The sequence below is a fragment of the Antennarius striatus genome, chromosome 17 (assembly GCF_040054535.1).
Source record: "Antennarius striatus isolate MH-2024 chromosome 17, ASM4005453v1, whole genome shotgun sequence".
In the NCBI taxonomy this organism is placed as follows: Eukaryota; Metazoa; Chordata; class Actinopteri; order Lophiiformes; family Antennariidae; genus Antennarius; species Antennarius striatus.
In genome coordinates this window covers 14384367-14410062 of record NC_090792.1, presented here as the reverse complement: position 1 = coordinate 14410062, position 25696 = coordinate 14384367, and the positions used below count along the sequence as shown (strand labels likewise).

The window sequence follows — 25696 nt, the reverse complement described above, 5'->3', positions numbered from 1 at the left end:
AATGACATTTTTCCAATTGACCTACACTTGAATTCACTTGCCAGACATACATTTGATCGCCTTTGGCCATGAGATTGTCAGCAGTGTTGAAAACACTCTTTCAAAATGCTCCTTTATACTTTATCACAAATGTCTTGTGATTGCTTAAGTGACTTTTTAATTACTGAATTTGTATTTATTAAGCATGTTTGAATTCACTTCTTTTGATACCAACCAATCAAGTACTCACGTAACTATCAATAATCAACAAACTGTAAAATATACACCATGTCATGTTTGATTTTTGATTTCTTTTTTAAGTGTGTGTTCCCGTACCATTTATAATTTTAGATTTTTCTACTTTATTTCCAATTCAGAAACAACACTACCTAATGCCTATTTTAAAACACAATTACAAAGTGTATCACTCGTGTGCTTTCGAAGCATTTCTTATGCTGAATCACTCTCTCTCTCTCTCTCTCTCTCTCTCTCTCTCTCTCTCACACACACACACACACACACACACACACACACACACACACACACACACACACACACACACACACACACACACACACACACACACACACACACACACAGGTTGTACTGGTATGCTGTAATCTAATCTGAATAAAATAAACTGTTCCTTGACCTTGGCTTCTGAGTACAGCATTTGTTGTGTAGTTTACTTCATGAACAGAAAACATTACATGTGACAATTGATATAACCTAAATTGGAATATTCATTTCATATTCATTTTGCTGTATTGCAGGGTAAGCAGGAAGGGACTTGCTTTTACACAGGCATTTCAACAAAACTGCATTCTAGATATAAATCCATCACGGCACATTTCATCATAACAGAAAAAGCACAGGCCATACTAACAACATGTTAATCCATCTTTGCATTTTAGTTGCTGTTATATCACCACAAGGTGTTAGGGGGCCAGCATGCAAAGCAGAGAACACCAGACTTTTCTTCCATCATTAATTTTAAAATTCACATGCTTTTCTCACTGCCGTTTTAGTGTGGAGTTTCACAGTTATTCTTTGAGAACTAGTTTGACATGACTTTTACTCAAGCATTGGCAGTCAGTGAGGTGAGAGGTGAGGCTTATTATTACTGTAGGTTTCTCTATTATTAATTTTGTACATTAGTCTATTAAATAGACTAATGGATTCCAAACCCTAAGAAAAAAATCAAGTTTTTTCTTTTTTAAATTTTGTCACTTTATGAAATAGAGTGATATTGAATTTAAATATAAAACTGATCTCTATTGCAATTGTCCCTTAGTTAGTAGGCAAACTGGAGCACCCAGAATAAACTCTTCCTAAATGTTAGTTAGCATTAGCTTCTGGCCACGTAAGGCTTGTCATACAGCTTCTTGCATGAAGGATACATCGAGAGTAAACAAAGGAGATGAAACTGTATGACCATTTCACAATCAAATCAACTTTATTTATAGAACCTTTTCATATAAAATGCAATACAAAATGCTTTACAGAATCAAAACTTATAAACAAAAAACAACAACAAAAATAAAAAAAACCAACCCTATCAGCAGACTGGACACTGCTCCCAGCGTGGAGGACCCATGGGAGTACAAGCTAAGGAATAGAAGCCTAAAATAGGATTACAAGAGTAATTATGATGAAATAAAAAAGTGCAAAAAATGAAATACATTAGACAATAAAATAGAATCGGAAATATAATAGAATAAATACAATACAACTAAATAATATTAGGTAAAAGCCTGAAAACAGGTGTGTTTTTAATGTTATTTGAAAAATATTAACAATTTCTGCAGTCCTGAGGCCTTCCGGCAGGCTGTTCCATGAGTGTGGACCATTGTGGCTAAATGCTGCCTTTTGTTCTAGGTTTTGGTATTGTTAAAAGGCCAGTGTCAGATCTAAAAGGCAGGCTGTTTTGTTTACTTAGGAGAACAATCGTATAGTACGTACAATCAAAGGAGAGTAGACCAAAAGTCAGTCCAGCTTTGAATTACCTATGTATTTTACGAGGCCCACCAAAACCCAATAAGTTTTGCTTGTGGAACTCCTGTAAATTTGTGCGATTGCTCAGATATATAAAGTTCTATGTTGTTGTTTTTTCTCCAGCGTAATGGCGCAAGTTAGCAAACAGAGACACAAGCTGAATTATTATTTGGATGGGGTTAGGTAACAGCGCATTAGAGCTCCGCCACCCAATATATGACCAAATATTATCAACACGTTACTATCTTATCATAGCCTTACAATTCATGCTTAGAAAAAATATAAACATAAATGTACATGGAATCAAAATCCAAAAAAATGTTTTTTTGTATCTTAACTGTTTTTGTATGCTAATATAAACATGCTATTATGTGAAAAGACCAACAAAAGAAACAAAAGGCTTAGCAACAGTCTTCTTTCCCTCCAGATTTCTAATTAGTGTGTCTGTGAATGATTCATAAAACCATGGCTTCTTTGACATCAGGTACATCTGTAATAACCCTGCATTACCAAATTTCTCACACAACTCTCTATGAATCATCTTGCTGATCATGGAAACATTGCATCCAAATGTCTTGGTTTGGCCATCAAGATATTTGGGATTGATCTTCCTGAGGAGCATATTTGTCAATGACATGATAATCTTTTGTAGCTCTTCACTGAACCAAATTTTTTGTTCATAAGCAAAAAATTGTTGAACAATTGCGGATACCATTATATAGCACTGCTTTTCCAGATCTTCATATGCTTTGGCTATTTTTGCGACTGTAATTTCATCTACTTGATCACATACAGCGATAGATGCTGCTGTTTCTGTGGAATTGGGTGAAGGAGTGTCATCTGCTGTTATCTCTGATTTGGGGGTTACGACTACTTCAATTTGTACCAGAACATCACTGGAGATGTCCTTTTTCTTCTTAAGATCTTTAGACTGCCTAGTGAGCCATTTGCACATTGATTTTATAAACATGCATAATCGATGACGAATCGCCCTAACAATTACCGTGTATCTATTTTTTGAACTTTTAAAAAAGCGAGATATCAGACGACACAACTTCATAAAAAAGCTCTTATGCTGTGCAGTAGAGATATTATTCGCAATTTCTGAGTAAATCTCCTGATCTCCCTCTGTTGGGACCACATTATTTACTACCTGTTCAACACCAATAATTAGATCTTCTAGTGGTTTCTCTCCCTTAGTTGATTTGGGGAATCTAAACTGTTTCTTTATTTTCAACACAATATTAAGGACTGACTCTTTGGCATAGTTAACTATCAAAAAGACTTTGATTTTTTGCCTGACCTTTTCCCAGAGGTCATTTTTATCTTGCGGTTCTGTAGTCTCTTTACTTTCTTCATGTAAAATCAAGGCAACCTCTTCTGCCACTACTTGTGATTTCTGGGAGGACATTTCATTGAGTCGTTTCCAGTCATCTTCTGAAAACCCGTCTCTGTCCCTCTGATAGACTTCATTTCCCATTTCATCCAAAATGCTCTTGATGGATTTGATGTCTTCTTGGATGCTGTCTGTGGGATCCTCTTTGAAAGGTTGTATGGGGATGAATGGTTCATTGTCCTGTTCACCTGATATTTTCGTTGTGGTATTAACATCCTTTAATTCTGATTTTTTAGATTGGTTCACAGAGAGGATGGGTTTGCACTTAATTTTACATACAGCAGTGAGAATCTTTTTCAGATATTTTGCTATTCTCTTAAGTCTGGGGGTGTGAGGTTGAGATAGTGGTACCTCGAGTGCTTGAAAGTTGCCTTCCCCATTTCTGAAGCTGCTGGATAAAGCAGCATTCAAATTCTGAGTTACTTCTTCAGCAACAAGATGCGTTACCTCTTTTGTGCTTTCTTGATGAACTATGTCAGCTCCAAATTCTCGATTGAAAGCCAGTGAAATGTTGTTGCCAATAGCTTCATTGACTTCTTCTACAGTCAGATTTTGACACGGGCCTTTTGATTCCCAATCTTTGATTCCCTGATAAGCATATGCTGCTGTAATCTCAATCATTCTTGAACTCACATGTGACAAGAAATTAATTTGTTCTTCATCTTGTCCTGATATGAAATGATTCCATTCTTGTTCAGCTAGTCCCCGCAAAAACTCCTGCAGGGCTGTACAAAAACCTTCGTCTGTCATAATAGGCAGGAATAATTTGAATTTGTCAACAGGGGTTTATAAAAACTGTCTGCAGGCATGTCTTTGATTTGTGGACTTTGAAGTCTCTTCAAATATCAACAATAAATAAATAAATAAATAAAAACAAGAAAAATAAATATCAAAAGACCATATGTCATGAATTATATGTACATCAAAGACTTCTCAAAGACTTCATTTTATGATAACTAAATAAAATTGCACTTGTCCCTCTGTCAGTTGGTGGCACGGTGGCATAGTGGTTAGCACTCATGCCTCACAGCAAGAAGGTCATGGGTTCAAACCCCAATATTTCTAACATGGTCTTTCTGTGAAGAGTTTGTGTGTTCTCTCTGTGTCTGAATGGGTGTTCTCTGGTTTCCCCTCATCATCAGGAAAAACATGCTTCTAAGGAATATTAGGTTGTTATGTTGGCCCATAGTGGCGGCGCAGCCAGGGTGCAGTGGCTCTAGACCAGCCTTCCATCTGACCTTCCAATTTCGTTGTACCATCAGTATTATGACAAATAAAGACCTTTAATCTTTTAAGTCAGTAATTTAGTACCCAAGACTGTTACAAAGACCATAGTGCAACACACAAGGACTGTAAACTTTATGACGTATATATCTATATAATTGTGCTTGTCTCTCTGTAAGTACGTGGCTTCTATCACAAAAGCCATAGATCAAAGCATGGCTGTATGGCATAACAAAGAACCATAGATCAAAACATAGATCTGCACTGTCAGAACTAGAAGATACAGGTAATCTGGCTTTGATTTACCCATGTAATTTACGTTGGCCATCCCACAGCTTTATTTGGTGTTGGTGGTTTGGAGGAGCTGTCCAGAGCTAAATGAAATATATTCTGTTTGATTCCCTTCTGGCCTGATGCACAATCTTGCTTAAATGGAAAAGACTCTCCCAACACTGGCCTTGGCTAGGGGACCTATTATCAAGCCTTTCACTGGTATCATACTTCTCATAAATGGCAGATGGAACCCTTCTGGGTTCCCTTCTGGGTTCCAGCATGACAAGAGGCAGATGCAGAATCAAACCATGTAATTCATGCCAGGCAATCAGTTCAAACTGGCAAACAAATTCAATGAGAACAGGCAGCAGGCAGTCCAGCGATCAGGCAGGATCAGTACAGAGTAGTCAGACAGAAAACAGGAATGCTGGAAAAACAGCATGAATGCAAAGAATTTCATAGGAATCCAAGTGTTGGGCAGAGTATAGAGAAGGGTGGAAATTGATTGTGAGATGGGTTGGAGGTGACTAATCAAACACAGGTGAAGGGAATGAGCTTCACTGAGTGCAGGGAGGTGGAGAAGGCTCTGAAATGACAGGAGATATTATTGCAGGGAAACACTCAAAATTGAGAAAATTAAAGATAACTAGCGTGACCAATGTAAACTACACAGATTTTTTAGATGTTATTTAAGTTATCAATGTAAAACCGCTTCAGGACACAGCCTCAACTGTGCCAATGCACGTTATAAAGATAACGTGCATCTCTGTATTTAGCTTCAATGTCAGACAAGAAAGCTTCAAATTTTCTGCTGAATTATGTGGACATCACATCAATAAACTGTTTTACTGTCTTGGTGCAAGAGGGCTTCTTTATGAATGAGGAAGAGCACTTTAACAGTGTCACCTCTGCTCTCTCGTACCTTGGTGCACTGAAGTCAGTCCATCTGGAGGAAGAGGTTGGTCGCTGTATTGATGAGTCTTCAATGAATATGGGCGGCTCCAGTCGTGTTGAAACTAAGACTTACAACTCTGTCCATTGCGGGTTTTGTGTGTGGGACATATTCCATGATCATTCGTTCATTCATTGTCTTGAAGACAAGACAATCATACCGTCTCGCCTTCAGCCGGTAATCTGAATCCAGGTCACAAGTTCACACTGGAGCCTATCTCAACTGCATTGGGTGGGATGTGAGGCACACCCTGAGGCAAGTTGCCAATTCAATCAATCAATCAATCAATCAATCAATCAATCAATCAATCAATCAATCAATCAATCAGGGATCTCCATTCTTTATTGTCGTCTTAACCTCATGATGTCAAAATGCGAACAGCATGATGAAAAGGACACACACTTTAGGAAAAGTGACCCCTCCAATTCGACTGTAGGTGTGAGTGTGTCTGCCTTTTATGTGGCCCCATGATGTGCTGGCGATGCATACCGCACCTTTCACCCATAGACACCTGGGACAGACTCCAGTAACACCCATGACCCCTATGGCGGAAAAGTGGCTGAAGTAAGACAATTACAGTTGTCTCATCTTCACCAAAATGGATGATACGTGGTATGTTTCATATGTGCACACTCCCCCTAAATATTCCAACACCATACCATAACACCCAGCACCAGCCAATATGTTGCTGTGCATTCTTTGATAGATGTTTCTCTCCTGAGGTGGACCTTAAAAAGAATAATCTAATCAATGGTATTGAAGTTTTTTCCGTTTGCTTTTATGTGCGTTCCACCAGATCACCACAGGCAGCAGCCCCACTCATTCACCAGGCCTTAGAGTAAGGGAAGACTCACTCACGTGCCACTGCAGAAACACCTTGATGGAGGTCAGGGTTGTCTGATGGAAGCGATTGTTGTACCTCCATCTCTACATTGCAGTGTACTTTATAAAGAACGCTGTCTGTCAAGGGCAAGTGAAGGGTGAGGTGGAAAAGAATGGGTACTTAACTACCCAGTTATTGCACGATGTGCTGATGCACGGTAATCATTGTTAGGTGGATCGTTTATTTTGACATGGATGAATGGATGGAAGAGAGAAGAAGAGCAAGGACTCACATGGACAAGCACATGCCATTCCCGATCCATTTTGTTGTGGAAACATGACAAAAAAATAAGAAACACACATTTCAAATAACTTACAGAAATTTGGACATGTTCTACAAAATTCTCAGTCACAAGACTCCACTCTCATCTGTGAACATAACTGTTATTTGTAAGGTCAGCGCTACATTTTAAAGATCCATGTCAATGGCCAATGTGTGCATGTGCATGTTTTTATGTTCGTTCAGCACGTGTGTTTTAGGTGCAGGAACATGTGATTGTCTGCATATATTACTCCTGTTGATCCTGATTAATATAGATCATGCTGCCAAAATACAAATAACAGGTGCTGTTTATTGCTGTAATAAGACACAAACTCTATAAGTTAAAACAATTTTGCAAAGACTCCACTAAAGAGACTTGAAGTGGTCAAATATTCCTATTATGTCAACAGTATAGACTGCTGCATTAACATTTCTGTCCACAAGAGGGGGTCAGATATTCAACAATATTACAAATATTAACCAAGGCAGTCAGAGACTAACATCCCGCAACACCCCTGAATTAAACATTTTACCCGGACCTACACATTTTTTTGCCTCTGACTTCCTGCAAATATTGCTTTTTGTTTTGTGATTACATCTCATCAAGTTTCAGAGATGTGTACCTAAAAAGGTATACGGTATACATTGCGCCCTCGTTCCTCACACTCCAGGAACCACGTCCGATTAACAAATTCCGCAATAGAGCAACAAACTATTTATCTTAATATTTATGGTAATTTAAATAATTATGAACGGTTTCCCACACTCTTATCGACTGTTTAAAGCACTTTTGTGTCTCATGAAAGTCCAAGACTCATTCACAGAACGTAGCGCACTTCCGGATGCCGTCAGTCAATAGAGTGTGCGTACGGTATCACGTGACTGCTTTCCCAAAATCCGTGATTTGACCTTGACATCGTTTTCTCAAGGTCAAGATCTCATTTTCATCCCCTTCGCAGCCCGAGTAATGTGCTTTCTTTCTATCTGCAATGGTTGTGAAGATATTTGGTGGACGGACAGACGGACGAACACACAAACACTGACAATTGTTCTCCCTGGCCCTCTTTTAGAGTTTGGACAAGTCCCAGGATGCTGTGCAGAACCTTATGATGACAGCTCCTACAATTTTTCATGAACTGCTCCTTTCTAGTACGATATGTCAAATGTTTTCAGTATTTCTTCATAAATAATTATCACAAGCTCGTCAATGATGATCTCCAACCACCAGGCATGGTTGGTCAACCGAATAGAGAAGACAAAGGTTTTCTAATGCCGCCCCCCTGTGGCCCTATGGTGGTATTAAGGTGCGGCAGAAAGTTCACTTTATTTCCTGGATTTGTCAAATACCTTTTAAATTTAAGGACTTAAATTACATCCAATAAATTGCCTTGCAATAAAAGTCAGGAAGAAAATAGCGTATCCATCCAAATGTTTTCTCAATTAAATTCAAAATTTTCAATCGATTTCTAGAGAACCCACAAGATGATAGATAGATACTTTATTAATCCCGGAGGAAATAAGATGACCTCTGTCTCTTAACCCTCGTTGTTGAATTCGTCCTGTACTTCTATTCCAGGTGTACTGCGACGTCAGATGATGAACATTCGATATCCGGTTTGGACACTAGATGGCGTCATAACTCCATCAGACCCATACTGCATTTGCGAGTTTATTAATCTGTGCATCAGATGAGCTATAATTCAGAAAGAGCCCCATGTGTCATTCTCGCGTAATGTTTTATATCCTGTTTCGAAGCCACCGTCAGGAATAAGGAATAACGTCAGGAATAACACAAACTTTAAGAATGTTGGAAACAAGAAAAAAGGTAAAACCATATAGTAGGACGTGTTTAGTGATTAGTTTGTGTCAGTGGATTTTTTGAAGTTTCATTTTTGCCTCATATTCTTACCAGAAGTACTTTCACAGCTTGAAATGATTTCCACCCAGTGTTTGGTCCCCGAGTCATCATTTGCGCGTAATGATTTTTGTGCAGTTCACCATCTCAGCCTGGTGGTGGCGCTGTCAAATTGATGTGTGCTCTTTTGAGTTAAAAAGTGGAGGCTGCTGATTGTACAGAACCTGTAAAAGGGCCCCAGTAGGGCCTCCAGGTAGCCTCCTCCTTCTACTTGACGGTGAAATCCAGCTAGTAATCATAGTCGTTGAGTTTTCTTCACAGAGGTCCAGATGAACTGATGGAGGAGAGCACAGTCAGCACTTTTCCCCTTCACTTCTCCCTCATCAAGCTTGAACTCAGGGGTTTCTTATTTCTTAGACTTGGCGGACACTTTGACTCAGCTTCTGTCCGAATCTTCTGTCTTCTGTCCGAATCTCTCTTCGTATCTAGCTGTTTTCATTACACGTTCACAAGTTGCATCAATATATCTGCCAGTGGAGGCACGCTGGACATGGCTGACACATTTTATTTAGCGGGTTTCTGTCATTAAACACGCTTCTACCAATCAACGGTGACGCGCAGCCGATGCGGCTCCGCGCTGGACGTGAGAGGAGCCGTGCGTAATTGCGCACCGAGGCACGCGTAAACGTTGAAGTCACACAACGTAGAAACTAAACCCGCAGTAGAATCAATGGAAGAAAAAGACCCCACCTGAGGAGAAGCCCCCGTTCATCACCAAATCTGCTTCGCAGACCGTCGGAGAACTGAAAATCCTTCAACATCAACATCTACAAAACGCACCTGTGTCAGGTGGTTTAGTTTAATGACTCCAATAACCGTCAGAGGAACCAGGACTGACAACGCTGTCCTGGGTCCAGTTAGGTTCAGAGAAATAGCTACCAAGACATGAAGAACTTTATTACCTCTGATCCTGAAGACGAGGAGTCAAGGTGACTGCTTGATTTCCAACCAGGAAATGACAAATGTGTCCTGAATATTTAAATCCTGTACAGTATTTCATTGTTTGAAGACATTGACATTTCTCTGTCATATGGAGTCAAGAGTATTACCACATAGTACCACTGTGATATATTAAATGTTAAAAACAGTTTCAGTTATCATCATACCATGTCTATACGTTGGACTTTTGGACTACCAGTGTGCTTCTGGAAGGAGATGAAAAAACTGGTTCCAACCAGTAAGAAAGGCTTCTGTTCAATAAGGATTTGTGATGTATGTTCATTACCTGAAAGGTAAAGTTTGATATTTGCTCACGGACACTGTTTTGATTGATACCTCACACTGCTGAATGTTTCTCTGAAACTAAGATAGGAGTTGATGGCTTCACTGAATGTAAAGACTGACAGGAGGGGAAACGTCAGCAAATGGAAGAAAGGAACATTGTTCAGACAAAAAGACGACAGACAGGATGTTTGAGTTCATAATCGTTTACCTAAAGTTATTGAAATTGCTCCTGCCTGAGTGATAAACTAGTTTAATGGTTTATTTTAGCATTTACACTGAGCATTGAAGAAAATTTTAAAATCCACCAATCAAAGCATGAACAGCGTTTCTTTATGACGTCATCAAGATTTAGTGATAAATATGAGTGAAGCCTGAACAGTTTTCATATTTTATCATCCAATGTGAAGCTTACACAAGTGTAATAATGGAATTTGTTGAAGGAAGAATCAAGCACACTAATTATTTGAAGCATGTTTACTTTTTAAGATCTTTATTATCAATATAGGAATATTTTACAAACAAGGAAACAAAAATCTTTGAGAGACAAATGCGTTGTTTGTTTTACAATAAGAAAAATAGTGAACCCATCAGCTTTATCCTTCCTGATATTTGGCAGCTGTCTCGTATTTAAAGCAATGTACGTGTCATGCTGCAATTTACTCTTAACTTATCACAGGCTTATCATTTACAATATTAAGATGAGTACAAAGTTGTAATATTATTTACACTGTTAAACTTACACCACACTCATTACTATTTCTTTTCCTCTCCCGGAAGAAGAGAACAACTTGATTGACATTTTCCTTCCCTATTTTGGTAATGAAACAGTAAAGCAATGGGTCTGCAAGGCAGTTGAGGCTGGAGATCGCAACGCTGGTCTTGTTAAGATGCAGGAGCCATTTAGCATTTTTACAATCACCTACTAGAGATTGGAGAAGCATTGTAATGTGAATGGGTCCAAAACAGAGCAACAGAAAGAGCAGAACAGTCGCCAGTAGCCATGAGATCCGTTTGCGTTCATGCTTCTCTGTGGCCTGGTTTGATTTCACACCTTCCCTGATCCTCCAGGTGGTGAACACCACCAGGAAAACAGGAAGAATGAAGCCCACGAAGAAGCGCACCACATTAATCCGAACTAAGTTCTCTGACACTGGCAGGATTTCAAAGCACAATGAATACTTTTCATAGTAAATGTCCTCCCACGTTATGGTGGCAGCATTGAAACATAGCACCACCACCCAAATGGTGATGCTAATTGCAACTGCTGTGCTAATTCTCCTTAAGAAAGTATATTTGAATGGATAACCCACCGCCAGGTAGCGATTAACAGAAATGCAGCAAAGGAGAGCACAGCTGGTGTAAAAGTTAGTGTAGAGAAGATAGACAGACAGCATACAAACATAGCCTCCATGAACCCAAACTCCTGTCCACAGGAACTCTAACCACAGACAGAGTCCCATAGCGAAGGTCAGGTCGCTCACAGCCAGGTTGAATAGATACACGCCAAGTTCATTCTTCAGCCTGATGTGCTGCCAGGCAATGTAGAGTGAGAAGATGTTGAATGGGACAGCCATGACGATGATAGCCACATAGAAAACCAGAAACACTTTCCTCCTGGAAGAGCTATCAACCATGTAACACTCAGACAGATTGACGGCCAGCGTAAAATTTTCCATCGCAGTAGTGATATTCACAGGCAATGTGAGACCTTGTGAAGAAACAATGAAGACAACAATGCCCATTAATACTTTAAACAGGAGGTAGTAAAACTTGGAAAAGTAGTTTGTTGCTGACTAGCTTACCCAAAAGTTCATATTAGTAATTCAGTATTCTGAAAATTTTATCTGCTGTAGTTTTTTTTTCTTTCTCAAAATCACATTATTTTCTTGTAGACTCAAGCTGTGGTCTCAAATACAGTATCTGTTGTTGTACCTTTTTTTTTTTTTTTTAAACAGCCACAAAACAGTTTTGGACAACACATGCTGCTGGAAGAAGCCTTTCCAAAAGACAATAAGTCTTTAAGCATCACGCACAATGATGCTGAAAGAGTAAACTTTTGCATAAATGCATTAAATACAGAAGATCCAACTCATTTTAAGGTCTACTTACACTTATCAGTCGAGTGTGATCATAATCCAGATTCATTCTAGGTAATGTAAACACCTGAAATCAGATGTAGAGAGGAGTCAAGTCGCTTTCGTCCATTGCTGAATTTGCCGGAAACAGGAAGAGTCAGCAGCCCCCTGCTTGTTGTCCCTGACTACCTCATGTCGTTTACTGTTTTATAGGCCACAGCAGAACAAACTGCTTGTGTTAGTGGATGACATAGCAATTTTAATTTACATATTGTCTTTGTCAGACTGACTGCCTCTATGTTTGATATGTCAACATCAAGCAGGTAAATGAGATGCTGATTATGACTGATAACAATCACTCACACATGGGTGTGAGTGATTGTTTCCATAACGTTGTTATGTTATGTTATGGCTGAGCCTACCCCCCCAAGGAAAAATAAGTGGAAATCTTGTAGAAAGTTGTTTAAAAGTTGTAGCTAACCCCTGACTGACTTTGAAACATCATTATGCTGTCAATCAAAAGGAATCAGGACATGAAAGTTTAATTAAATATTAGGGATTACGACCCAAATACCGACTTATTGGTTGAAAGTAATCAACTATTTGTGACATTTATTTTAAAGAAGTCTCTTTGTCCCTTTGAATGATCTTAATGGAACATCATAATAAGTGCAGAAGTGACCGGTACAGATCTTTTTTGCCTCGTGGCCCAGACACAAAACTTGGTATGCGACTGAGCAACTTGAGCCGCTGAATAGCCTCAACTTGTGGCATTCAGAAGAAAGAGAAATAACAGGAGTCCAATTTTCCTGACTAAGAAACCCAGGTTCAGCACTACAGGGCTTCCTTTCCCATGAATGTCTTGCCTCACTCAAGTTTAAGGAGAATGATTGCAGTGCCCTCATGTGGACAACCAAGATTATGTGGCTGGAAAGCTCAAAAGTCCAAACTGCATTTGGGCTACACGCACAGAGACGAGGCAAGTGCTTCTGAAAAACAAACTAACATTTTCATAACCGGGTTTCTTAAATACCCTTATGTTCAATCCTACATGTTCCAAACACGCTTTTTACAAAAAGCTGATTATGTCAGCTCCGCAAGCAAACTCAGATCACTGCGCTGTTTAGTTATTACCTAAACATTGTAGAACATTCAATTTCAAACATACGGCAATGTTACCATGACTGAATTTCTGCATTTACCCTCCCCCACAGGTTGACAACATTTTGTAAAAACAGCTGAAAAAAATCAGCATAGTTGGGCTGAAACGCTTCTGAGAAGACAGATTAACATAAGCTGATAATAATTAATCAATTATCAATAATTAAGCTTGTAACTACTAAGTCATTGAGAAATCCATTCCGTTTCGATGTGGTCTCTTTTCATATTTGATTAACATAGTATATTTAGAGGGAGGGGTGATCACAAATGTCAACACCAAAAGTTGAAATCCAACTGCTGATTGAGGAACTTGGAAGGACCAAACAGATTCCTGGAAAGAGAGGAATGAAGGTTAGCTGCAGTAAGACAGTACATGTGTGTGAATGAGAGGGACCCAAGTGGAAGAGTGAGGTTACAGGGAGAAGAGATCAAGAAGGTGGAGGATTTTAAGTACTTAGGGTCAACAGTCCAGAGCAATGGAGAGTGTGGAAAAGAGGTGAAGAAGCGTGTACAGGCAGGATGGAACGGGTGGAGAAAAGTGTCAGGTGTGATGTTTGATAGAAGAGTTTCAGCTAAAATTAAAGGAAAGGTGTACAAAACTGTGGTGAGACCAGCGATGTTGTTTGGTCTAGAGACAGTGTCACTGAGGAAAAGACAGGAGACAGAGCTGGAGGTAGCAGAGATGAAGATGCTGAGGTTCTCTCTGGGAGTGACCAGGAAGGATAGGATCAGGAATGAGAACATCAGAGGGACAGCACATGTTAGAGGTTTTGGAGATAAAGTCAGAGAGGCCAGACTGAGATGGTTTGGACATGTCCAGAGGAGAGATAGTGATTATATTGGTAGAAGGATGCAGAGTTTTGAACTGCCAGGCAGGAGGCCTAGAGAAAAACCAAAGAGGAGGTTTATGGATGTAGTGAAAGAGGACATGAAGGTAGTTGGTGTGAGAGAAGAGTATGCAGAACACAGGGTAGATGGAGGAAAATGATTGCTGTGGCGACCCCTCAACGGAAAAGCCGAAAGGAACAGAAGAAGTACACATTCATAAAAAAACTACAAATATGTCAGATCTGATGCCTCATTGGTTCATAAACTAAAAAAAAGGTGCACAGTTCATTTTAAACATACCAGCATTCTGTGAAGCATCCTCTGGTGGGACTTGTTTACATTGTACGCTATAGTAGCACCCAGCATGCTGGTGGATTTGATTTGTAAACGCGAATGCCTTTTCACAAATAAATGCTAAAATTTTCCCAGCTAAATAATCCCCATCTTGAAAATCTTCCATGGAATAAAAAGCGTAGCAAACTGGGTAAATGGATCAAAGCAGATCATGAGCATAAACGTGATTAAACCAGGATAAAAAAAAAAGCTTAACAGTAATTATACTCAAATAAGATTGTTTTTCTTATTAGATTTAGGTAATAGACCCCTGGAAATACATGTCATGCAGGAATACACACACAACACAATTTACTGACACCTGTTGGGTTATATGTTTACCTTATTTATACATATAATTATGGATCTTTTTAAAACTTTTAAATGTCACACTGACAATTGAAATACAGTCATTCAGACACTTGTTAGATGCAAGAAATGTTTCCCATTTCATTCATAAGCCAAATAATACTGTACAAAGTATGTTAGACCACTCAGAAGAAGTGAAATCAAATTAAATATAGGAAAGACCACAATAGACGGCATTTAACAATAAAATATCATGAGCCCTGATTACAGTTCAAACAACAAATTTAAATCATGTTTATTCAAAAGTGTGTTTATTAAGGCTTTAAATACAAAAGCAGCTTATATGTTCTTTAAAAAATTATGTGCATTATCTATAAATCTGGTCAATAGTTCCATCACAGACGTGTCATGTGTCTTATGATTGTGCTATTTAACACTGTTTTTGGAGTGTTAGGTCTCAGTAAATAAAAAATACAATGAGAAATTTACATTTGTTATTGTATACATTATGTGATCAGCAATGGAAGTTCAGAACATCATCAAGAGTCACATTTGCTGATTTACATTAAAAATGACCACGTTCTTAATTTGCTCTGTTCTGTTAACATAAGTCGACACCATAGAGCGTTGGTATGTTGTCATATCTGAACCTCTGCGCTGATGCCTTTTCCTCCTGTAGATGGAGTAAATTTTCCGCCTAAAATATTTCCCTGAGAAGACATACAGCAACGGGTTCAGGGCACTGTTGAGAAAGGCCAAATAGACTGAAACCTGTCCCCCTATATCGAGAGCGTGGTCCCACTCCTCCTCATTTAACACTTTGACATCACACAGAGTGTCAAGGAAGGTGAAAAACTGGTAGGGACCCCAACAAAGAAAGAAGACTAGTGTGACGGCATAAACCAGGATCACAGCTTTTGTGTCTTTAGTATCTTGGAATCCTCCGTCTCCTCTCCTCTGAGCTAAAGACTTGATGATGTTCCCACTGCTGAAAGCAATGACCAGAAGAGGGATCACAAAGCCCACCATATTCATCACAATCTGATGACCAAACTTCCAAGAGCTGTCATGAGTATAATCCAGTATACAGGACATCGTCCCAAGCTCCTCGATGAACTTCACCTTCCTATGAACCAATGTTGCTGCACTCAAGAAGAGTCCAAATATCCACAGGATGAAGCAGATCACCTTTGCATAAAGTGTCCTTCGCAGCCGTCTGGCTTTCATGGTCTTCACAAGTGCAAAGTAGCGGTCAACACTAATCATCACCAGGGTGTAGCTGCTGGTATAGTAGTTGATGATAATGATAGAGTTAACCAGTTTACATAAGGCCTCCCCATAAGGCCAGTTAAAGTTGTTGAGGATGTTCATCGCCCAGAAGGGGAGGCCACACAGGAGAGTAAAGTCAGCCAGCGCCAGGTTACTCAGGTAGATCTCTGCCACAGTCAGTTGATCCTTGTGGAGAAAGTACACCCCCAGAACGAAGCTGTTAAAGAGGAGGCCCAACACCGATAAGGTGAAGATATATGGGGGGATGATGGTGCAGACCATCTCCCATTCTGCAGACAGTGGTAACTCTGATGGGGTGGGTGTGAGTGAAGTATTGCTGCTTTCAGACCATGGTTTTGTCACAGATAAACTCTCCATTACCTCCATGGGCTAGAAAAGAAAATACATACCGACAACAAATCAGTGAAATGTTAGCTACACTATTCAAATTAAAACATTAAAATGCTGAGTGAATTGAATGTGTTCAGAATGTCTTTATGTACAGTAAAATACATTTAAAAAAATTAAACGATAGCTAGTAGCTTCACATAAAAAAGTGATTAACGTCCGGTGAGCAAGATTTATAGAAACTGTGGCACATTCTTTTAGCACATCTAAATGCAATTTTCTGTAAAACAGAACAGCAAACCAAATTTCTAATTTGTTTAAAATGAAAAAATTAATTGTAAAATTGAAAACGCCTTTGTGTTTTTATACTTGAACACTTCCGGGAACAAAAATACAAAATGACACAAATGGAAAAGATCTTACCGTATGTTTCATAGAAATGTTCGTCTTCTGGTCAAAACGCTAGTGAAAAGGGCACGTCTGGAGCAACACTAATCTGTGTACACTCAGCTCCCAGAGAGAGTACACAGCAAGTCAGAGGAGAGATCTGTTACTAGCCTTTTTGTATACAGAACTGCATACTTGCACACCCTTGGCCAAGAACTTCACTAAATCAACTTGTTTATCAAAGAGTCAAAATTTGTTCCAAGTAGATATTAGAGACGTGCTGTGAATGCAGTGCACTGAATGTAATGGAGAGAAGATTAAGTTATTGAAAGTAGAAAAGTGTAAGGAATAATACCGTAATTTAATTATTATGAATTTGTTATAAAGGAAGTATTGAAAAGTACTTTTGTGACACTGAAGTGTCACAAAATGCTAACATTTGTAGAGGTCAAAAGAACTACAGTGTCAGATATTTGTAATTCATATGCAGTGCAATTAATTTTAATGTGGCACTCATCCATCTGATTTAAAAAGCTAAAAGGATTATTGTTCAAACAGTCTTTAATTAACCTTAATTAATTAATATAATAAAATTATACTCTAATCTACGATCAATCCTTTCTAAATGTGTAACTGGATAAGCCTCAGTTGCATCAGATTTATGTATATGCCTTTTAAATTGTAATCCTATTTTATTCTCAAACCGTATCAAGTAACACATCTGATGTGGCTTTAAACCAAATAACATTCAAATTGGGTAGAAAACAATGCACGGAGAGGAATTATCTCAAATGACTGCAGTTGGTGCAGTCAATACCTTTTATGGTGAAAGTGATTACATGTGAATCATGGAATACATTAAGAACATGTCATCTTGTATAAACAGCATTCTTATGAAAACAAGGACTCCATCCACTAGTTGCAGATGATGCTTTATTTAAGACAACCTTAGATGTCCCTCTACTTTCAGTACTGCAGCTTCAGACTAATAAACAAGGATAGATTGCATGCCTGAATGTTTTTTCTAAAGTAAATTTTTTTGGAAAAAAAAGTTTCTGATCCATAATGTGAAGAAGAAGTTCAAGAAAACAAACTACAAAATGTCTCAGCTTGACCTACAGTATATCAATACAAAGCACAGCTACAGACAATATATTATGAACTTATCTTTAATTTGCACCAAATTGTTAAGACAATGACTGCTAGAGGCAGCAACAGGTGTAGAATAACTATCAAAGGAAACTACATTTATAGTAAGAAACTATGACATCAATGTGGTAGTCAATATGTATGTTAATCAAAACTAGACAAAGCTAACTTTCCGTTTTGATCTTTAGACCTGACAACAGTATCGACCTTTTATTTAATATCAGGCATAAGAGAAAGCAAACAAGAAACAAAAGTAAACAAGCAAACAAAAAACAAACTGTCTAACTAACTAACTAAAAAAACAAGAAGCATGTTTAACAAACATGTATGTACAGTACATAGGTAGGGCTAGATTTTAATGCTTTCAGTTTTTTTATTTGAGCTGAGTTTGGAATGACTGGACTTCCTCCGCTGACGTTTCCCCCTACAGAACAAACATCTGAACACTTCCTTTGCCCTTTCCTTAAAGTGCTTCCCCACGATCACATACAGGAAAGGATTCAACGAGCTGTTACTATAGCCCAGGTAAGTTGATAACTGAATGCCAATGTCCAATGCAGTCCCCCAAGTACAACCTGTAATGACCTCATAATGTTCCAAGGTATCCAAAAAGAGCATGATCTGGTACGGCAGCCAGCAGAGGATGAATACAGCAAGAACGACAAGAACCAGGTGGGCTGCCTTGTTTTCCACAATGCTTCTGTTGCTTTGTCTTAACTTCTGGCTTCTCCAAAGGGCTTTAATGATGTGGTAACTACAAAAGGATACAACAGGAACAGGGATAAGAAAGCCCACTACGCTGACAGTCATGTTGTAGCGCAGTCTCCAACCTTCATGGGGGTATGCCATGTAGCATGCAAGAACTTCATACTGTGGGAAAAAGTGGACAGAGCGGAACAGGATAGCAGGGAAGCTGAGCAAGACTCCAGCAATCCAGATAATCAAGCAAATCCCATGTGCCCAGAAGGCACGTCTCTGGGTCAGAGGTCTGGTTAGAGCCAGGTATCGATCCACGCTTACAAGGGTGAGGAACAGCACGCTGCAGTAATAATTCATCCCAATGACAACGTTGATAAGCTGGCACATACGCTCCCCAAATATCCAGTTGAACTTGTTGATAATGGTTGCAACCCAGAATGGCAGGCAGGAAACCATGAGGAGATCGGCTGCTGCCAAGTTGCTGAGGTAGATGTCAGCCACGCAGCTATTTTGCTTCTGGAGGCAGAATACGCAGAGAACAAAAGCGTTGCCGATCACTCCAAGAACACAGATGATGGACATATATGCAGGCTGCATGGTGTGTACCCAATCCCATGCATCTGTTTGGTTGCAGTTGGACTCAGCTCCTGCAGAGCTCTCCATAATCACCCTTCTGATCGCTGTGAAAGCTGTGGCGCAATAACATCACTTTTAGAGGTAAAAATAAGGGCGTGTTCAACAAACAGATGCAAATATCAAACCTTTTAGCTGTGTAAACATGGTTTTAATGTATGTGTTCTGTCATTGGGAGACAAGCTCTAGTGTCAAAGAATAATAGATCTAATGGTGTATGAATAATGATGTTTTATTGGACTACGCAGACACATGCCATTGAGTCCCTGCTGTCTGAGGTGTGTCTGGGCAACAGATGGTGCAAGAGGCATGTTTGTGCTGGCCACAAATTCACACATGCAATAACATACATTTTGATTATGATTTATAAAGTGCAGATTCATTTTTAGGGATAAAAACAGGAAATGGCTATTATTCCATTTCATAGATTTGAACAATGTGCTGCAGGACCTGTCTACATAGTTTGTTTTTCACGTAACTCAACAGGCGGACAAAAAAAGATTTTGAGAAATACAGTTTTGCACAATCCTGAAAGACAGATGCAAATACATGAAACAGGGTCCACTGGTGTATTGCTGGCTCACATTTTGAAGTAACTTTGTCTGCCTGCATGCTTTTTGTTCCACAGCAATTTTCAGCCCTGGCAATGGTAGTACAGCCTCACTCCTAACAAAGGTTTCCTGTTTGGCCTGACATGCTTTCATTTTGCAGACAACTAGGGGTGTACCCTTACCCGCAGCCCACACTGAGTCAACATGAGACCATTAAATGGTGTGGGGAGAAATGTATAATGGCTCAACTTATTTCCATACAGCCAACAAAATGGAGCATGTTTGTGTGTCACCAGTGGAAACTCTTGACTGATTCCTGTTTTTAAACTCAGCAGACAATGAGTCAGAAACACTCACAAAAAAAACCAACTTTCTAAATTTCTGGTTTTTGTGCTGAAGTTAACAAAAAACACCCCCAAAAAATATATAACAATTCATTATTCATACCAATTTACACATATACGTGTTTTATTCGATAGTTATGTACAGATAGAGCGACAAATGGATAGAGCGACAAATGCTGGGACTGCTTAGTTTTCAGCTGTACAAGGCAGAACATTAAAATTGTATTTACATAAATCCAGGACATCCTATATACTGATGCTTATAATTACACAATAACAACATATAAAATCTGATGGAACTGTTATGAAGTTAAAAATCCAGGTTACCCAGGTTATCTGTGACATGCAATAATTTAATATAGTTCAAATATGACTTTACTTTCGATTACATACACCTTTTACAAAAGAGAACATTCTTTTCAATCCAAAATCTCAATGTTTCAATTGAATCAAGACAGATAATTGATTCCACTACAGTCACCTTTCTTTCGTCGATGGGAACTGTATTTCTGAAAGTCATATTTTAAATAGTCCTCAGTGTGGATGACTGGTTTGAACGAGTGGATTCAGAAGACCCTGTTTTCTTATTGTTAAACTCCTTAAAGACCTCTGAAACTTTTTTCCGGAAGTTTTTTCCCACGATGACGTAGAGGATGGGGTTGAGGACGCAGTTGGAAAAGGCTAAGTAGGTGAATATCTGGTTGCAGATATCTAAGACGGTCTTGAGGTGACACCCTTCCAGGACTTCAGTTCGTAGCAACACGTCCAGTGCTGTGACTATGTGGAACGGCACCCAGCAAAATAGGAATGCTAGTAGGACCGCCAGCACCAGAATGGTGGCTCTCTGCTCTGTCTTCTCAGCATTCATTCTTTCTATTGCCTGGACCTTCAAAGCCTGTATAATTTTCAGTGTGCAGAATGAGATGACTGAAATTGGAATAATGAAGCTGAAAACAATCAGGAGCACGTCACAAACCAGCTCTATAATTTGGTTTGGGTAATCCAGAAAACATGCATGTACTCCATACTCATGGAAATAGTGTACTTTGCGAAAGATGAGTGTAGGGACACCCAGAAGCACACCAAAACCCCACATCAGTAGACAGCTTAATTTAGCATATTTTGGCCTGCGCATCCTGCCATAAGACATTGTATACACTAGCGCCACATAACGGTCTATGCTAACCATAACAAGGAAATAGATACTGCAGTAGGCATTCATTTTAATGCCCAGGTTGATGACTTTGCATAGGAACTGTCCAAAAGGCCAGTTGAAATCATTGAATATGTTGACAGCCCAGAAAGGCAAACAGGACACCAAAACAAGGTCGGCAGCAGCCAAGTTGCTCAAGTAGATCTCAGCCACTGTGCAGGCCTTCTTATGGAGGCAGAAAACCATTAAGACAAACACATTAAAGATGATTCCAAGTACAGTGATGAGCAGGATGTACACTGGCTGACTGGAATTGAGCCACTCCCAGGCATCTGTTTCAGGGCATTCAGTGCCATTTGTGATGTTGAGGTCTCCATATACAGTTGTGGTGTCGAAACTCAGAATGCTGTGAGGAAAGAAAAACAGAAATTAAACATTTAATAGCATTATAAACCCTTTCACCTTTTATGCAAAACAGTTTTTGCTTCTGCTTATTGCTTTTGCTTCCTTCCCAAACAGTATTCTTCATCTTCCCAGACCAGAACCCAGGTCCCCCAACTTGCTGTGCATAGAGTTTAGACAATGGTTACACCTGAGGCTTCATAACATCAAGCAGTCTGTCTAAGCAATTCTTTTAAAGTAGGTATGACAATGAAAATGATGAAGGTTTGTAAAAGCAGAGGTGCCCCAACCATGAACTTTGACCCATAATTGTCCACTTGCTCAAGCCACACTGATCCCATTCACATCCATTAAGGATGAAAGACTTTTGCGTCATACAATGGCATGATCGTGTGAGGGAAAGCACCAGCGTGTAGGACTGTTCAGGTGATCCAACTAATAAAATTCTGTTTACTTTTTGACTATAGATCCTCCTAATGTTTGAACAAAGGCAACAATAAAAAGGCAGTCATTTAAATCACTCTTTCTTTGCACATTTTTCTTTAATTTAATTGGCTGACTAGCTTAATACGGCAAGGTCAAGAAGTAAATACAGTACACTGTGTACTCTCAATGCGATATTTAGGTTAGTTATTGTTCAACTACTGACCTTCGTTTGTTTGTTGATGTAACTTTTTTCTATTTCTACAATTTTTGGGAAATGCGGTTCTGCTGTGTAATTTGTTGTCAGCGTTGCCCATGCCTTTGCCCACTGCAGAAATGTTGATTACAGGGTCATGCTCTGAATTGGTCTTCATTTCTTTTAGAGGAACAGAGGTGAACATATTTTTTGCTTACACCGTTACTTTCAGGCAGTGTACTTTCTACTGCAATAAAAACAACTTATAATACTATAATAAAATTACTGGACAATTACAGTAACATTTCATCCCCTGCAAACAGCTGATCATTACTGAAGCTGAGTGCTTTGAGGGCCGACTGCAAACCCAATAATAAAACAGAGCAGTGTATTTAAGTGCCCATCTCCATCCTACAAATCGTATTGCTGTTGCAATTTCTATTTCCTGAATTGCATTTTTTCCCATGTAGTCACTGACAGCACTATCTTCAATCATCGATCATAAAGATATTTCTGCATGTTTTGAAATCATGCAGTAACAGGGTTTGCCATGTTGCCCTCATGGGCAACATGGCAAACCCAGTGTTGTGTGATATCATGTTAACTCTCCAAGTTTATATATGTATATATATTTGAGAACATTTTTAATTTATTTTTAATCAACAACAATCAATATGGTGGATGGTAGGTCTAGATGAAAAGTCACAGAGAAGTTTGTAATACACCTGCAGATACAATATTCCATCAGTATATTATAAGGGAGAAAATGAAAATAATTTAAAAATAATACATTGCAATATGCAATGTATGCCTGACTTTTATATAAAATACCACATATTTTATGTACATACTATACATGACTATGTAATTCTCTACTATTTTTTTTACTCCACATAAATATATAAAGAAAATGTTTTATACATACCTTGTCGGCTGAAGAGTCATCTCTTATAAGTGTATCCAGATGTGATGTGTCCAGATGTCTGGTTACACTGCTGCTGTACCCTCCCTTACTCTACTCTAGTCTGTCTGTGACTCGCTCTCTTAAAGGAAACTGCAATTAAACATCCAAAACGTCAGACTTCTTCAGACTACATGCTTCCTTTTTTTCTCTCTCTCTCTCTCTCTCCTGTTTGTCTCTTTTTCCTCTTCTTCTGACTTCTAAATAAATTCAAACTGAGGATGTCTTTCTGTATTTTCCACATGTTAGACAAACAAGCAGTCACTCAAGTCTCTGTTTTGAAAAAGTATGTTTTAAAGTGAACCTTCCATTTAATGTAGCAACTATTTTGTCATCATTTAAACTGGAATAAAACATGAGATGAAAGTTAAGGTGAAAATATATAATTGTAAGTCAGAGACACACAAAATACTTCTACTTGGAACTGAGATATTATGTTCACTGGAGATGTTTGGATACTTTTTTCTTTAAAATTTATTTGAAAAATATTTTCTAAGTGAAACTATGCTTTCTGAAAAGCATTAGGCTACATTAAATTGAAAGGCACCCTTTGTTATAAAAATTCAAAGAAGAAATTAATGGGATGATTAAAAACATGAAACTATACAACTAAACTTTTTAAATTCTAATTAGAAACCCAAAGACCACAGCGTGAGTTGTACAATGGTGGAGCGACGTGAACGCACCTTTAGTGTACTATCCCAAGCTTCTGTTTATCTGATCAGATTCTGTAACGCCATTTGTGTATTTCTACCATTTGACTGGTGATCACTACAATTGCTGGTGCATCACACAGGCAGTATTTGTGCATCGCTACATGGACAGGCTCACTGTATTGTCGCTTTAAGACATCAGAGCAGTGATCAACTTTGTCATGGTCAAATAAAAGCAAAATATTTATGCAAGTTAATGCTGCTACTATACCTACTCAAGGTAATATACTGTATAGACTACCAGTAAACACTGAAAACATGGCCTACCTTTGGCGCAAATTCTTTCTTGAGTGAGTTTTCCCTTCGTCTTCCCAAAATCACCCAACTTGACTCTAACAGTTGAACGAGAGTCTTCCTTTGTGGTCAGTGGTGATGGTAGAAGTCTTTGCCTTTGTGATGGTGAATCCTCTTTTGTTTGCACTTCTCTTGCTCTATTTTATGGACAAAAAATGGTGAATCCTGAAATTTCTTTTTGTTGTTGCTCACCACCAAAAAAAAGAAAAAGAAAAACAACTTAAGAATAATTCAAATTCAAATTATCATCACTCCCTTGTTAACAGTTTCTGTTCTCTTGCAGTCTTGTATTGTGTGACTCAGATCATTCCCCATGCACAATGTTGACGCTGACTCTCCAATCTTGCTCCTAATCTACCAAATTAAGATTTATAGGTGAATGACGTTATTAGATTTTGTAAACTGCGCTAAAGTAGATCCGTGTGTCCACGGCAGTTGGCTCAAGCTTCTGAACATCGGCTCCAATCTGGGGAAATGTGAGATACAATGTTGTGAAAATGCACTAAAAATCAAATGCCATTTAAAAGCTAGTGTCAGTAATGTATAGAATAATGTGTGTGTCCCACATTCATATGAATGTGGTGCTCTGAATATGTGGACATAATGTGAGCTTTCTTAAGACGTGTAATAGTATTGACTTTTCAAGGTCTTCCTAAACACATGCAAAAAGAACGAACTGCTTGATTTTCTGTAAATGTATACCTGTTGCTTTTACATGAAGCTGGGAAATCTGATTACTGTCCTCAAAGCGACCTCCAACAGGTGGGATCCCTGTAACTACGGAGAAGCAGATAGCATGTAGTTAATCTAATAGCAGCAAAACATAATGATGCTTCCTGGTGCTGTAATGGAGTGATTTCCTCCTTTCCTCATCCACCCTTTCCTTGTTTCCTGATGCGATAAGAAGCAAAATACATTGTATAGTTTGACAGATGATTTTATTCACATTGTGTAATTATTTCCTTTGAAAAAAATACAAGGGTAACTGGAAAGCCAAAAAAAATATAACTGTAATAATAATAATAATAATAATAAAGCCAAATAAGTAGCTGTGTACCATTTACACACAACTGAGGTATTAAAATGTCAAAAGTAATTTTAATTTTATCTTATCTTTAGGGATCCAGACTGCTTCAATTCCTGATGTTTTCACTTTGGACTGCCTTTGGACTGCCTTATCCTGTTTGTCTTCATAACATTAAAAAAAAACTTCCTTCCAGTCCAGCCTCCAGCACAGACAATCTGGTTTGATAGTGAGCTCTGGTTTTGTCATTGTCTCTGAACAGTTTTCTATTTCTGTATTTGGTTGTACTGTGCATGGTTCTCCATATGGTTTGACGAGATTTATCTTACTAAATGTGTGTAG

At 38.7% G+C, this 25696-nt stretch overlaps 4 protein-coding genes across 6 annotated transcripts; all 4 read right to left on the bottom strand.

Moving 5' to 3' along the window:
* Positions 1 to 10824: 10824 nt before the first annotated feature.
* gpr65 (G protein-coupled receptor 65) lies at positions 10825 to 11778 on the bottom strand. Its single transcript, XM_068339359.1, has one exon. The coding sequence runs from the start codon at positions 11776 to 11778 to the stop codon at positions 10825 to 10827; it is 954 nt and encodes a 317-aa protein (XP_068195460.1).
* Positions 11779 to 15176: 3398 nt separating this feature from the next.
* bdkrb1 (bradykinin receptor B1) lies at positions 15177 to 16903 on the bottom strand. The gene is made up of 2 exons (XM_068339518.1): positions 16849 to 16903; positions 15177 to 16467 (listed from the first exon to the last, which is right to left on the bottom strand). Exons 1-2 carry the CDS (start codon positions 16858 to 16860, stop codon positions 15355 to 15357), a joined length of 1125 nt encoding a protein of 374 aa, XP_068195619.1. The 5' UTR covers positions 16861 to 16903; the 3' UTR covers positions 15177 to 15354.
* A 911-nt stretch (positions 16904 to 17814) lies between these two features.
* LOC137611318 (B2 bradykinin receptor-like) lies at positions 17815 to 19323 on the bottom strand. The gene has a single exon (XM_068339447.1). It carries the CDS (start codon positions 19321 to 19323, stop codon positions 18310 to 18312), a length of 1014 nt encoding a protein of 337 aa, XP_068195548.1. The 3' UTR covers positions 17815 to 18309.
* A 958-nt stretch (positions 19324 to 20281) lies between these two features.
* Positions 20282 to 24477, bottom strand: LOC137611051 (B2 bradykinin receptor-like). 3 transcript variants are annotated; one of them, XM_068339026.1, is made up of 3 exons: positions 24304 to 24477; positions 23288 to 23416; positions 20282 to 21747 (listed from the first exon to the last, which is right to left on the bottom strand). In XM_068339026.1, the coding sequence occupies exons 2-3, from the start codon at positions 23305 to 23307 to the stop codon at positions 20712 to 20714; spliced, it is 1056 nt and encodes a 351-aa protein (XP_068195127.1). In that variant the 5' UTR covers positions 23308 to 23416; positions 24304 to 24477; the 3' UTR covers positions 20282 to 20711. The 3 variants fall into 3 exon arrangements, with proteins under 3 accessions (XP_068195127.1, XP_068195129.1, XP_068195128.1); XM_068339028.1 differs by lacking the exon at positions 23288 to 23416 and having other exon boundaries at positions 24304 to 24474; XM_068339027.1 differs by lacking the exons at positions 23288 to 23416; positions 24304 to 24477 and adding an exon at positions 22393 to 22579.
* Between the last annotated feature and the right edge of the window lie 1219 nt (positions 24478 to 25696).

Bases quoted from the DNA above. Each gene is read 5' to 3' on its own strand.
- LOC137611051 (XM_068339026.1), bottom strand. From the start codon at position 23,307: ATGACTCTTCAGCCGACAAG. The intron at 21,748-23,287 runs GTATGTATAAAA...CTTTCCTCACAG, and splicing joins ATGACTCTTCAGCCGACAAG to CATTCTGAGTTTCGACACCA.
- gpr65 (XM_068339359.1), bottom strand. From the start codon at position 11,778: ATGGAAAATTTTACGCTGGCCGTCAATCTGTCTGAGTGTTACATGGTT.
- LOC137611318 (XM_068339447.1), bottom strand. From the start codon at position 19,323: ATGGAGAGCTCTGCAGGAGCTGAGTCCAACTGCAACCAAACAGATGCA.